At 49.2% G+C, this 13,494-nt stretch overlaps 1 protein-coding gene across 3 annotated transcripts in view; it reads left to right on the forward strand.

The window, feature by feature from the left end:
- HLCS (holocarboxylase synthetase) overlaps positions 1 to 13,494 on the forward strand; it is a 940,243-nt gene that overhangs the window by 94,149 nt on the left and 832,600 nt on the right. For all 3 annotated transcript variants that reach the window (XM_078656875.1, XM_078656873.1, XM_078656874.1), the window contains exon 2: positions 5,482 to 5,634. Coding sequence is in view for 2 of the 3 variants with exons in the window: in XM_078656873.1 (XP_078512999.1) it covers positions 5,482 to 5,634 (153 nt within the window). In the remaining variant the exon portion in view is untranslated. The remainder of the gene's footprint in view (positions 1 to 5,481; positions 5,635 to 13,494) is intronic.

A 13,494-nucleotide genomic window follows, 5' to 3' on the forward strand; every position in this document is an offset into this window, starting at 1 on the left:
ATCACCAAAAAAATGCCATACCAATTAAGAAAAATAGAGTAAAATTTAATGAATAATTTAAATCCAAATTGACAAAAATCCAATTATTAGGACCAGAGATATGCAATTTAAATTTTTTGAAGATGAGTAGCACTTAGAAGCAAGGAGCACCAATTGTGCTTTTCTGGTCACGGTGGAACGGGTCCCAGGCACAAACTCAGTCAGATGCGCTGAAGTACCTTGTGTCCTGGTGCGTCTAGATGCAAAGTCCTTGTGTTTGCAGTGTGGGTGTCGAAGAGCCGTCAATAGGAGCTAACGTGCGAGGTCCTGCGGTGAAATGCATTGCTCTGAGTTGAGGTCAGTGGAGCCACCGACAGGAACTTGTTATGTGGAGTCCAGCGCCAAGATGCGCAGTGCTGCATCGAGATCGACAAATCTGCAGGTGCTGTGAGGTCTTGTGTCAAGATGCGTCTGTGCTGAACCGGGATGCATCGCTGTGTAGGGGCTTGCGAAGCCACCGATCAGAAGCTGCAATGAGAGGTCCGGTATCAAGATGCGTCGAGCTGGGCCAGTTAACGTCATTGAGATGTCACCCTGGGCTGGTGCTTGCGAGTCCACCAAACTGGAGCTGCAATGCGCAGTCCTGTGTCGGGATACGTTGGGTGCATTGTCGCAGGGGAGCCAGTAGCTAAGAACAGAAGGCCAGTGAACTCACCCTTGTAGACACTTTGGTGGTTGTGGGTTCATGTGTTAGATTTAAACCTTCTTCCTCAGACAGCTGGGCAGCAGAGCTGTCCCCCTTGCAAGCAGAGCAGCTTGGCAGTCCTTCTTGCAGCAGGGCAGCTGATCAGTACTTCTTCTGAGTCTTCCAAAGGTTCAAAAGTGATCTGAAGAGTTGGGTGTGAGGGTCCAATATTATACCTGATGCCAGCTTTGAAGTGTATAGTTTTCACCTATAGAGGTGTCTGGAATGTTCTGCCTCCCTGCCATAGTCCAAGTCTGGGGGCACAATAGGCTGCTGTGAAGTCCTTTTTGTGTGAGGTGAGTCAGTGCCTTTGTAGTGCAAGTGTAGTAGGTGACAGCTCCTCCCATATCAAGTCGGAGATAACCCATCCTGCTGACTCACAGATTCTCCTTTGTGATACTGTCTAGGAGGAATACACAAATGCCAACTGCCAACTACACCTAGGCATGTGACCCAGGAACAGGCTCTAGGCACCAAATGGGTAGGACAAGAAAATGCCAACTTTCTAAAAGTGGGCATTTTCAGAAATGTGACCGAAAATCCAACATTAGCATAAAAGAGGGTTTCAAATGACAATTACTCAGATACAAAATATGACCTTGCTAGCTGCTCCCAATCAAAAAGTCTTCACTCAATGTTATCCTATGGGAGAGGTAGGCCTTGCAATAGTGAAAAACTTATTTGAGAGTTTTTCATTACCAGGACATGTAAAACCTAAAAGTACATGTCAACCTTTTAAATACAGCGCACCCAGCCCTATGGCCTCTTATGGCCTACACTAGAAGTGACTTATATGTATTAAGAAGGAAGCTTCAGGCCTGGCACATAGTTTTTTTTATCAGGTCGAAATAGCAGTTTAAAACTGCATACACAGGCTGCAATGGCAGGCCTTAGATATGTTTAAAAGGATTCTTAAGTGTGTGGCACAATGAGTACTGCAGGCCCACTAGTAGCATTTAATTTACAGGTCCTAGGTACAAGTAGTACCTCATTACGAGCGACTTAAAAGTAAATTAAATATGCCAGTTGGGTGCAAGCCAGTTTCACCATGTTTAAGGGAGAGATCACAAGCTCTTTAGCACTGGTTACTAGTGGTAAACTACATCAAGTCCTAAAAGTCAACAAAAATGGGTTCCGAAAACAAGAGGGTGATGGCTTAAAAGTTTGGGGATGCACCTGCAGAGCGCGTCCAGTCCTGCACCTTTCCAGTCTAGCCTACATCATCAATGCTTGCTCATTTTGATATCCAGCCAGCTCATGGGTGCTGATCATCTATATAAAAGTGGTAAAGGTTTCATCTTTTTACCACCCTGAATCTGAAAACCCAGTAAGCTATGAGGGTAGACCCAGGAGATGAGGATCCTGGTGATAAGATTGTCTCTCCACATAGTGTGTTTATTGTTTGATCATTTTATTGCTGGATACTGTTGAGGAATACCCATCGATGGAAAAGTCCTGTGTTTTTTTTTTATATTCTTACTCTGCAAGAGGCTCCTACTGCATATGTTCGGCAAAACTTCAGAATCTTCAGGTGGAACAGTAAGTCTTGGAGCCGAAATACTTTTGTTATCATCCTCCTCCTTTTTTGTCATGCCTGTCCCAACTTTCTAGTCCCTATCAACAAAGGGGGTCGGGTAGTGTGATAAAGGTATGTTTTACTGCCTCTGCACTTATTACCATCTTCAGCTCTGGTGTGGCTTGCCCTTTCTGTCAGCCCACTGAGAACCAAGCATGATCATGTTTAAGTCCTGTATGGGTGCAGGTATTTTACATGTTTGTTGCATGCTACCTGTAGCCAGTCTGGTTTAATTCCACCGCTAATACCGCCAAGTCTTAGTAGCAACAGCCACTAGTCAGGAAGTGGGCCTCCAGGCTCCACCCTTCAGTGTACATTTCCTGAGTGCACTATAGCTTTTACAGTTTTGGGCAATACGCAGGGACAGTACCTGCTTTTCATCAGGCTCCAGTTCATTGATGCTCTGTTATGTATATAGTTCTTAAACCTGTTCTTTTATTGTTACACACTACAGGGAGTGGTATTTTTTGCAGGTAATGCTGGTGACCATATTGTGTTGTATTGTCCATATTATCCATTGTGTTATGTATGGCCTGTTGTGACCCTGCCTGGATTTGCCGCCTACTCTATCTGGTCTTTCACTGTGAGGCCTTCCCGTAGCTCCAATTCCACGTTTTTGCACTGCATATTTTTCTTTGCACTGGTCATAATATGGCTAGATTAGACAGCAGGTCTTGCAGCTTTGTCTTCTTAAAACCACAGAGATCCCAAACGTTCACAGCTGGCATTGATATGCACCTATCTTCAGGAATGGTGCTGTTGACTTCTTGTCCATGAGGGTTGAAAAGCCCTTCTTGCAGTAAACCTGGATCCGAAAAGTTTCTGTACCTTGTGGTATGGTTATGGTAGTAGAACAGTTTTCGGTTTGTTTTTCAGGATTGATGGGTATCCCTTCATCAGTAGGTGCATAATCTGCTGTTTTAGAGTAGTTGGCCCCACCCTTTCCTATGCACACCTCTGTTTCATGATCTGAGACCATGTGGCTGAATAATTTGATCCCGAAGTGGAAGAACTCACATTTGTCATGAAACAGCTCGAGTACTTGTTCTGTCAAGCAGTTAATAAACCTTAGTAGTGTTCTTGGCACATTTTTAATAGCGTTCTTTCACAGACGACAAATTGTTGAGGTGCACCAACATTTCCAGTAAATTTGTATCACCCACTGTGTATATCATCAGTCATTGGAACGTATTGTTCCAGGTTAACCATGAACAATTCTGCAGAGCTTGTGGGCCATCTGAAAGCTGTTTTCTTGTAATTTTCTTCCCCTGGGGTATCCGAATGTAGCCACTGCTCATGTCTAATCCTAAATACCAGAGGCTTTCTGTCACCGTGTCAAACAAGTCGTCCACATGACGTACATGTCCTGCTGTTCATGGTGCGATAGTTGATGCACAGTCTTTGTTGTTCTTGTTCTTAGCAAATAACAGGAATTTTGTTTTTTTTTCTTAGCAAATAAAGCAAATTCTGACTTGCTTGAGTTGAACTTCAGGTACGCGAGGGACATTTAGACCTGGATGATGTGCTGGCAGTGTTTGAGGAGGCATTGAATGTCTGAAGCAGAGGAGACTTTCAAGTAGAGCTGTGCATCATCAGCATATTGGTGAATCTGATGTTGTTTGAGTAGAGCACCAAGCAGCTTCATGTAGAGGTCAAAGATGACTGGGGACAGTATGGGATCCTGGGGAACTCCTCAGGTGAAAGAGATCTTTTGGGACTTGGAAGTGCTTATGTGAACAAACTGGTTCAGTTGGAAAGGTTGGAGAAGAAAAGGTGATTTCTATTCCAGACTCCAGGATGCCATATGTGGGTGGAATGGCCTGCTGTGTCAAAGGCAGGTGAGTTGTACAGCAAAATCAGGGAGGAGAGATCATCTTAATGTGGGGTTAGCAGGGCATCGTCTACGATGTGTAAGGTAGTGGTCTCCGTGACCTGAAGCTAGACTAGTAGTTGTGCAGGAAAAGGGTAGCTTTAACGAGATCTTGGAGCTGAATTTATATTGCTTTTTTAATGATCTTGGAGTTGAATGGTAGGTGAGTGATGGGTCGGTAGTTGGCGAGATCATCGGGGTCTAGTATAGATTTCTTAAGGAGTGGGGTAATCTGGCTTGCATTGAGAGCTTCTGCCTTGAGCTAGGGACACCTGTGACAGTGCTGAGTAGAGGTGAATGAGCACCCCCAGAGAGAGCACAGGGAAAGGAAGAAGGTAAGACATAATCTTCATTAGAGTGGTTGTAAGGGAGTTGAATTTTTTGGCGAGATCTGCAAGGCTGACCATTGCGGGATTCTTCAAAAATGAATGGGCACTAGAGATGAATCAGGCTTTGTGTTATCTATGTGCTGTCGGATCGTCTGTTATTTTCTTTCACTAAAAGAAAGCAAGGTTGATCGCATTGCACTTTTCTTTGTACTTTTGTTGATGCTCCAATCTTTGCAGTCATCAGTGTTGATTGGTTTCATCCTCTTCTAGCAATGATGCTTTCTGAGTACACAGGAGAGTCATAGCCTGAAGATGAACCACAGGTGGACCAATTTCAAACTGAGTGAGAGCCACTGTTGGAGGACGGTCAGACATAAAAGGCTGTCCTCCAACAGTGGCTAAAACCCTGGTTGGAACGGGGCTGCCTCTGGTTTATCTGTATCAACAAATAGTCAAGAGGGCTAATCTATTCTAACTCTAGCCACCAAAATGTTTGGAGGAAAGTTGAACATTCTCCCAATAAGATGATAGAAAAAATGCACTTCCTTTTAGTTTGTCTTTGTATTTTGTCCTGTGGCATGAGTCGACTGAAGTACTTGGCATTCCACAGCCAAAGGCAGAGCACACTATCAGGTAGGGCATCAGCCCTTAGCGAATTTATAAAAATTTTAATACAAGAGAAATTTGTAAAAAGGTAACTTAGCATTTGGTCGCCATCTCATAGCAAGAAAAGGACATGTTATTTTCATAGGTAATATGCTTTAAAAAGTTATTGAAACATAAACGTGAGCGTGCATAATTGTGAAAAGGGAACTTCATACTCTAGTAAAAAGTTTTAGCACGTCTGAATAATAGTGAGATGGCTATTCTGCCTTTCATAGATAACATTCTACGTGCCAAGAAGACAGAAATGTAAGTTTGATAAGTTTGTCCTTCTTTATATGTGATGCCCTGACTTTTCCATGTGTTGTTTTCTCTTCAGTCTTTTGAAGACTTTGACAAGTGGAAATTGCTCCTTCGACCACCACTTGTTTACTCTGATTACAGTCTTGGAGAAAGAAAGATAGCTTTTGTAACAGAAAGCACATGCCCACAGACTGAAGATCTACCCACAGTGCCTGGCTCCTCTAAAAAGGTGAGGTTTTTGTTTCATTCCAGAATATTTTTTCTGTGGACTTCGAGGAACATTAATGTCCAGTTATGTGGTAGGTATAATTGTGTTACTCCCCGATTGGTTGCAACAATAGTAATAGTACTCCCAAAAATGGTAACTACGATAGGTTTCTAGAAGTTGACATTGCGTTTAATCATTTTAAGTTAAAACTGAAGAATTTACACTAACGTATAAAAAACTAATCAACCATGCTCCAGACAGTTTAGCCCAGTTTAAAACGAAATGGGAAATGGACATTCCGGACTGGCAGGACGAGGAGTGGCAGGAGGCAATAGCCTCTCCCTGTGAGGTGGCGATCCGAGCTCGGTTTCGCCTGGTGCAACTCAAAACACCTCACAGGGCATATATTGCTTGCACGACATTGGTAAAGATGGGGAAAATAAAGGAAGCTTTCTGTCGTAGGGGCTGCAATCTGGTGGGTACTTTATTCCATATAATGTGGGCTTGACCCAAAATTCAAGAATATTGGTCGAAAATAGTTCAATGCTTGAGTGGAGTGGATAGAAATGATTTGCGATGTTCGGCAAAATGGTGTCTCCTTAATGTGTGGGAGGCGACGGATTTGAGTAGCGGAGATCAAATTGGGGTGACCCTGTCTTTGATGATCGCCAAAAGGAACATAGCAGGGACGTGGGGTTCGGACGTGACCCCCTCGGTGGGAGACTGGAAGAGGGATATCGACTGGTGCATGGTAGCAGAGAAGGCGGTATATACGAATAGAGGTTGCCCACATAAATGGGGGAAGGTCTGGAGCAAATAGAATGACTATAGAGCAACCCATGCACACCGCCAGAGCCCAAGGGGAGGGTGGAGGAAATGCAGGAGGAACGTGATTAAGGAGGATGCCAATGTATGAAGCCAATGTATGGAGTGTCAAAAATTTTAAACTTGTAATTTGGTGCAGTATTGGAATGTTCATATGTGTATCATGCTAACTTCCTGTTGTTGAAATAAAAAGATCAATAAAAAAACGGAAGAATTAAAATCACTTGCACATTTTTAGGTCTCGGCTAGACAGCACATGCGCTATCTCGAAAAGACGTGTTGTGTTCTATCTGTGGTCTTACAGGCTGGCCATCTCCTGCCATTAGTAAACTTCAGCATTGCTCTCATTTTCTTTGATGCCATTCGTCATAGCATGCGGGTGTCATGCCATCTTCTTGTATTTGGCCCTCCCATAGCTTATAGAATAAGTACATGTCTCCTTACACTGCGCCCGGTTTGATGAGCTATTTTCTTCTTTGTTTTCAAGCACTCCATTGGAGTTTTACAACTTCAGACCATCTCCCTTGTGCACATACACACATTCCACTAAAATACATGCATGTGTACATAAACTATTGCATTTCTTGTAAAGTTGTTAAAACCCTAACAGCACTTGTTTATTTTACTTTTTTTGCTCTGTCGGTGGTATTGGAGCGCTCGCCTTGTCATTCGTCTTGCCATAGCACGAACACAAGCCGATGGTATTGGAGCGCTTTAAGTGCTCATCAGTTACATTACACAGTGACACGTTCATTTTTGTCGCTGAGCCTGCTTCAATTAAAGTTTTTTTCCCCTTTGTTGCTTGTCCCCTCCTGCTTCCCTGTTTAACCCTACCCCAGTACCTTTGCGCGATCCGATGGTATTGGAGCAATTGCTTTGTCGTCCGTTCTGCCGTAGTGTGAACACCAGCCAATAGTATTGGAGCACTTCAAGTTCTCACCAGTTACAATACACATTGGCTCATTCATTGTCATAGACAGGGGGAAGCATAAGTGATTTGCCCAGAATCACAAATTGTTCAGCCGACCCCCGAGATTCGTACCTGGTTCCCCTGTTGGTAACTCTATCCGTTACCCCACTTCGTCTTTTCACTTCAAAGTTCCTCAACTGTATCTCATGATCAATTCCACATTTGTTCAGGAAGACCCCGTCAACACCGAACAAGCATTGGCAAAGCCAATAGATCTCGGCAAGTCCCATGCTATTGGCCTAGTTGATGTGAATGTCTTTTAGCCATGTTGTCTAGCAGCACATCTGCTCTTCAGCATGACTGAAAGTCTAGGAAAAAAGTACTATGATGTGGCCAGCACAAGACACTTCATAGCACTTTCTTGTGTTAGGTGATGTAGCAACATGGGGGGCGAATAGAACCTGCGCGGGCTCAACATCTTGTGATTCTGGGCTTTCAGTAACTTTCAGCAATACTGAACAGCAGATGTGGTGCTAGATAACATGGCTAAACCATTCACTTGTACATGAATTTCAGATAGAAATTATAGTTAATATTGTTAAGACATGAATACAAAATCCCCAAAAACACTAAAACCACATATTGCATAAAGCTTAAATCTATTTTTCAATTAAAATTCCCTTTCTCAAATTGGTAATTTGTTGAAGTTTTCTCACAAAATATGCTACATTCAGATTCCTTACCATCCACCTATTTTTTATTATTATATAATTATTAAATGAATCCTCCTTATTACACTGTTTAATGTAAAAAGTAGAGATGGATGTCTACAATCGTGGATGCCGCTATTCATGGTGCTATTAGTTGGCCCTAAGCTTGGGGCTAGGGTGATTGCCTATGCAGACGACACTCCGCTTCTGTTTACTTGGTATGGTGATGATGTTGCGGCCTCCTCTGCCCAACATTGTCTACTCTCGGTCTTTCACTGGCTGGCTCAGGCCCAGCTGAAATGTAATGAGGAGAAATCCGAGATACTTCTGTATGGCAGATTCCCGACCAATTTCAGGGAGCTACTGTGGCCTGCAGGGTTTCCCTTGGCATAGCAGGGAGCCCCTTGTGCCAGAGACTGCCAGGTGGACCATCTGTGCGGAGGGCTCCGGTGAGCCTGGTGGTGGTGGGCCGTCGCCAGAGGGAGCGGCCGGTCTTGAAAGGGCGCAGGGAGAGGCACCCAGCAGCGTTGTATTGGGCAGTAGCAGAGCTGAGGGTGCTGGACGTGGTGGTGGACGTGGTGGTGGACGTGGTGGTGGATGTGGTGGTGGACGTGGTGATGGTGGACGTAGTGGTGGTGGGGGACGTGGTGGTGGTGGTGGTGGTGGACGTGGTGGTGGACGTGGTGGTGGATGTGGTGGTGGACGTGGTGATGGTGGACGTAGTGGTGGTGGGGGACGTGGTGGTGGTGGTGGACGTGGTGGGCATGGTGGACATAGCACCCCGTTTTTAGTAAAGAAGGGGACCATGGGGAGATTAATTGATTAATCATGCATGATGATCGCTCTGTACAGCCCAGTACTGCATTTAAAATGTAAAGCGTATTAAAGGGAGCGTGGCCAAGATGGCGGCGTGAGCAGACGTTCTGCTCCGGAGCTCCCGCCAACAGCCTTCACCAGCAACGGCTTAAGGGCCGTCATAGCTACAATCGGTCCAGGTTTTGGTGCGGCTCCTGTCCCGGAATCGAAGTAGGCAGCTGTGAGCCGACAGGCGGCTTTTGCAAGGCGTTTTTGGGCTGTCGGAGTCCCTGGGCGGCTCGAGGAGACTGGCGAGGCTCGGACTCGCGGCGGGCGTCTGTGAGCCCTGCCGGACTGCCCTGCACTTACCTGAGCCGGGGAGCCTGTGAGCCGTGGACGGAGCGGCGGAGCGGACTGTGACATTCCCGGTGGGAGCGGGAAGGTGCCATCCCACCGGCGATTGAAGATCGAAGACCCCCGCATGGATCGAGCCTGGCCGCCATTTTGTGAGTACCTAAAGTGGCTGGGCTGAGGAGGAGGAGGACCGGTGAGGCATCTGGCCGCTGACGAGGACCTGAGAGGTACCGGTATTGGCGCGGCCCCACTGCTTCTTCCTCCCACGGCGATTCGACAGTAGGGGGGTCTCCGGCGGCTGGCGCTAGAACTGGGAGGCTGAGGCCGCCATCTTAGGACGAGCCTGCGGCGGTTGGACGGCAGGGGAGGCGAGCGCGGGTCCAGAAGGAACTGCCAGTGAGCGGGCAGACTGGCCATGCTGTGTCTGGGGGCGGCCGGACCTCGCTGGGAGGAGAGACGGACCGTCTGGCACCAGAGTGTGTACGAGGCCCGGGGTGCCGACCTGTAGAGGCCCGCGGAGTGGACTGGTTGGCGGGGCCCGAGATCGGTTGAGAGAGCAGGCCACAGGAGCTGGCAGCAGCACCGGTGAGTGGCGTGGAGCGGCTTAGAGAGTCACGGTTGGCTTTGGACAGTAGTGATGTTGGAAGCCTGGCCCGGGAGTCTATTTTAAGAGTGGTGGCGGCTACTGGCGTTTGGAGGGCGGCACGGACACGGCGGAGCCCGGAGGAGAGTCTGAGACGAGGCCTGTGAGTGTGGGGCGGCATAGCAGGGAGCCCCTTGTGCCAGAGACTGCCAGGTGGACTATCTGTGCGGAGGGCTCCGGTGAGCCTGGTGGTGGTGGGCTGTCGCCAGAGGGAGCTGCCGGTCTTGAAAGGGCGCAGGGAGAGGCACCCAGCAGCATTGTATTGGGCAGTAGCGGAGCCGAGGGTGCTGGATGTGGTGGTGGATGTGGTGGTGGACGTGGTGGTGGTGGACGTAGTGGTGGTGGGGGACGTGGTGGTGGTGGTGGACGTGGTGGGCATGGTGGACATAGTGGTGGTGGACGACTATTGGGTAGGAGGGTGCTGTCAGAATGTGGAAGGAGAGGAGGATTTCGAAGGAGGTACACGGGATAGCAAAAAGAGGCCAAATATTAGAAACAAAAAACGGCGAGTAGATAGAACACTAAACAGATTTAACGGGGTGGTCCCTTCTTATAGCGCATGTGAATGTTCCTTAGCCCCCCTTTTTTTAGTAAAGAAGGGGACCATGGGGAGACTCATTGATTAATCATGCATGATGATCGCTCTATACAGCCCAGTACTGCATTTAAAATTTAAAGCGTATTAAAGGGGGCGTGGCAAAGATGGCGGCGTGAGCAGACGTTCTGCTTCGGAGCTCCCGCCAACGGCCTTCACCAGCAACGGCTTAAGGGCCGTCATAGCTACAATCGGTCCAGGTTCTGGTGCGGCTCCTGTCCCGGAATCGAAGTAGGCAGCTGTGAGCCGACAGGCGGCTTTTGCAAGACGTTTTTGGGCTGTCAGAGCCCCTGGGCGGCTCGAGGAGACTGGCGAGGCTCAGACTCGCGGCGGGCGGCTGTGAGCCCTGCCGGACTGCCCTGCACTTAGCTGAGCCGGGGAGCCTGTGAGCCGTGGACTGTGGCATTCCCGGTGGGAGCAGGAGGGTGCCATCCCACCGGCGATTGAAGATCGAAGACCCCCGCAGGGGTCGAGCCTGGCCGCCATTTTGTGAGGACAAGGAGTGGCTGGGCTGAGGAGGCAGAGGACCGGTGAGGCATCTGGCCGCTGACGAGGACCTGAGAGGTACCGGGATTGGCGCGGCCCCACTGCTTCTTCCTCCCGCGGCGATTCGACAGGAGGGGGTCTCCGGCAGCTGGCGCTAGAACTGGGAGGCTGAGGCCGCCATCTTAGGATGAGCCCGCGGCGGTTGGACGGCAGCGGAGGCGAGCGCGGGTCCAGAAAGAACTGCTAGTGAGCGGGCGGACTGGCCCTGCTGTGTCTGGGGGGGCGGCCGGACCTCGCTGGGAGGAGAGACGGACCGACTGGCACCAGAGTATGTACGAGGCCCGGGGTGCCGACATGTAGAGGCCCGCCGAGTGGACTGGTTGGCGGGGCCCGAGATATGTTGAGAGAGCAGGCCACAGGAGCTGGCAGCAGCACCGGTGAGTGGCGTGGAGCGGCTGAGAGAGTCACGGTTGGCTTTGGACAGTGGTGATGTTGGAAGCCTGGCCCGGGAGTCTATTTTAAGAGTGGTGGCGGCTGCTGGCGTTTGGAGGGTGACATGGACACTGCGGAGCCCGGAGGAGATCCTGAGACGCGGTCGGTGAGTGTGGGGCGGCATAGTAGAGATCCCCTTGTGCCAGAGACTTCCCGGTGGACCATCGGTGCGGAGGGCTCCGGTGAGCCTGGTGGTGGTGGTCCGTCGCCAGAGGGAGCGGCCGGTCTTGAAAGGGCGCAGGGAGAGGCACCCAGCAGCGTTGTATTGGGCAGTAGCGTAGCCGAGGGTGCCGGACCAGGTGAGGCCGCGACGACTGGAGGCCCGGGCAATAGCTGGACACTTTCCGCGCCTGCTGGAGAACTGCTGGAGAACACCGCCCCAGGGTGCCTGGTGCCCGTCCTTGGGGGCCACTTGTCGGGCTAGACTTGGTGATTGTGAAGTGTGGGGACCCTCTGTGTGCTACTTGTATAGCTCCGGGGAGGGCTATGTCCTCTTCCAGAAACAGGAAGGACAGGACCATCAAAGGCTTATTTGTTAAGGCGCAGTTGGAGACGATGACCTCTACCGCGAAGGCTGGTACCTCCGGGCGAGGGCCCAACAAGGAAGACGGAGCTGAACCCATTACGACGGCGTTTCTCAGGTCCATGTTCGCAGCTCTCCGGGATGACATCCACACCCTCAAGCCAGAATTAACCTCGGAGATTTGTGAAGTCCGCCGGGAATTGGATGGAATTGGTGAAAGGGTTGCTGATCTGGAGGGTAAGAGCGATGGACGGGGCACCAAAATAGCAGCCCTACAGCAAGAGATACTCCATAGTCGACAAGTAGATCTTCAAACCCACGTCGAGAACCTGGAAAACAGGTCCTGGCACCACACTATTTGCATTAGGGGAGTGCAAATGGGGGAGGACTCGAAGGACCTGTTTGCCTACGCCAGGGAGCTCTTTAACCACATACTGGCCCGACCTCTAGAGACTGAGCTGCGACTGGACCGCACGCACAGGGTGGGTCCCCCGAGGGCGCTGACTGCCTCCCCACTGGACATACTAGTCTGTGTCCAGGACTATCGCACCAAGGAAGCCACCCTACAGAAGACGCGACAGATGCAACCCCTGCAGTTTAGAGGACAGTCACCAGTCCTCTACCAGGACTTATCCGCCCTGACCTTGCAAAAGAGCAAGGTCAGACCTATCACTGCACACTTGCAGCAACATAACATCGCCTAAAGCTGGGGCCACCCGTTTAGACTGGTATTCCGCATGGACAACAAACTGTACCAGCTGCGTTCGTTGTCAGAGGCCAGTAGATTGCTAAGCGTGACACTGCCGGAATCGGAGGGAGAGGAGGAAGATTCCAAAGAAGAAGTTAAGGATTCCAAACCCCAATGGCGTCTACAAGGCCGCAGGAGGCGCATTCGGAGGCCCCGAGCGGCGTAAGTCATAGAGGGGAGAAAGGCGGCCTTGGAAGCAGTTTCAGCAGAAGCATCCAACGACCCGCATGGCTGACCATTGACTCTATAGCGGACCGACTGTTTGATTTCCTATGGCCTAGGCCGTTGGTGGGAGAGAGGGGGCTCTCATGTTTGTGATCTACCCGGATACTCTTCACTAATCAACCATGGTTGATGGACTGGATGTTTCTGATTTATGTTTTTTTTATTGTGTTTAGCAGTTTGTGAAGGGAAGGGGGATAGGGGGAGGGTGTCCAGTGCTCCAAGTCCGAACCTTTTTTTAATTTTTTTTTATTCTTTTTATTAATTATAGGTAAACAGCGGTGGTTGTCACTTGCATTCAATACAGTGAATTACAAATATTCCTGGTAAACCCTTCATTACATATCTTAGGTGGTTACAAGCAGCTGTTTAAGTCATTCAATGAGCACTCAGTCTTACTGTTGGGTCGTCATCCGGGGCGACATGTGGGGGTTCGCAGATATGGCCCCTGTATTCGTTTCAGTTTGTCCATATACCAATCCATTTCCGGGGACAGCGTCTGGCCACGTATACTGTCTTTTCCTGGAGCATACACCACTCCATGTCAGTTTGCCATGAGGCCAATTTTGGATGAGTAC

Source organism: Lissotriton helveticus, chromosome 8 (genome assembly GCF_964261635.1).
Source record: "Lissotriton helveticus chromosome 8, aLisHel1.1, whole genome shotgun sequence".
Lineage (NCBI taxonomy): Eukaryota > Metazoa > Chordata > Amphibia > Caudata > Salamandridae > Lissotriton > Lissotriton helveticus.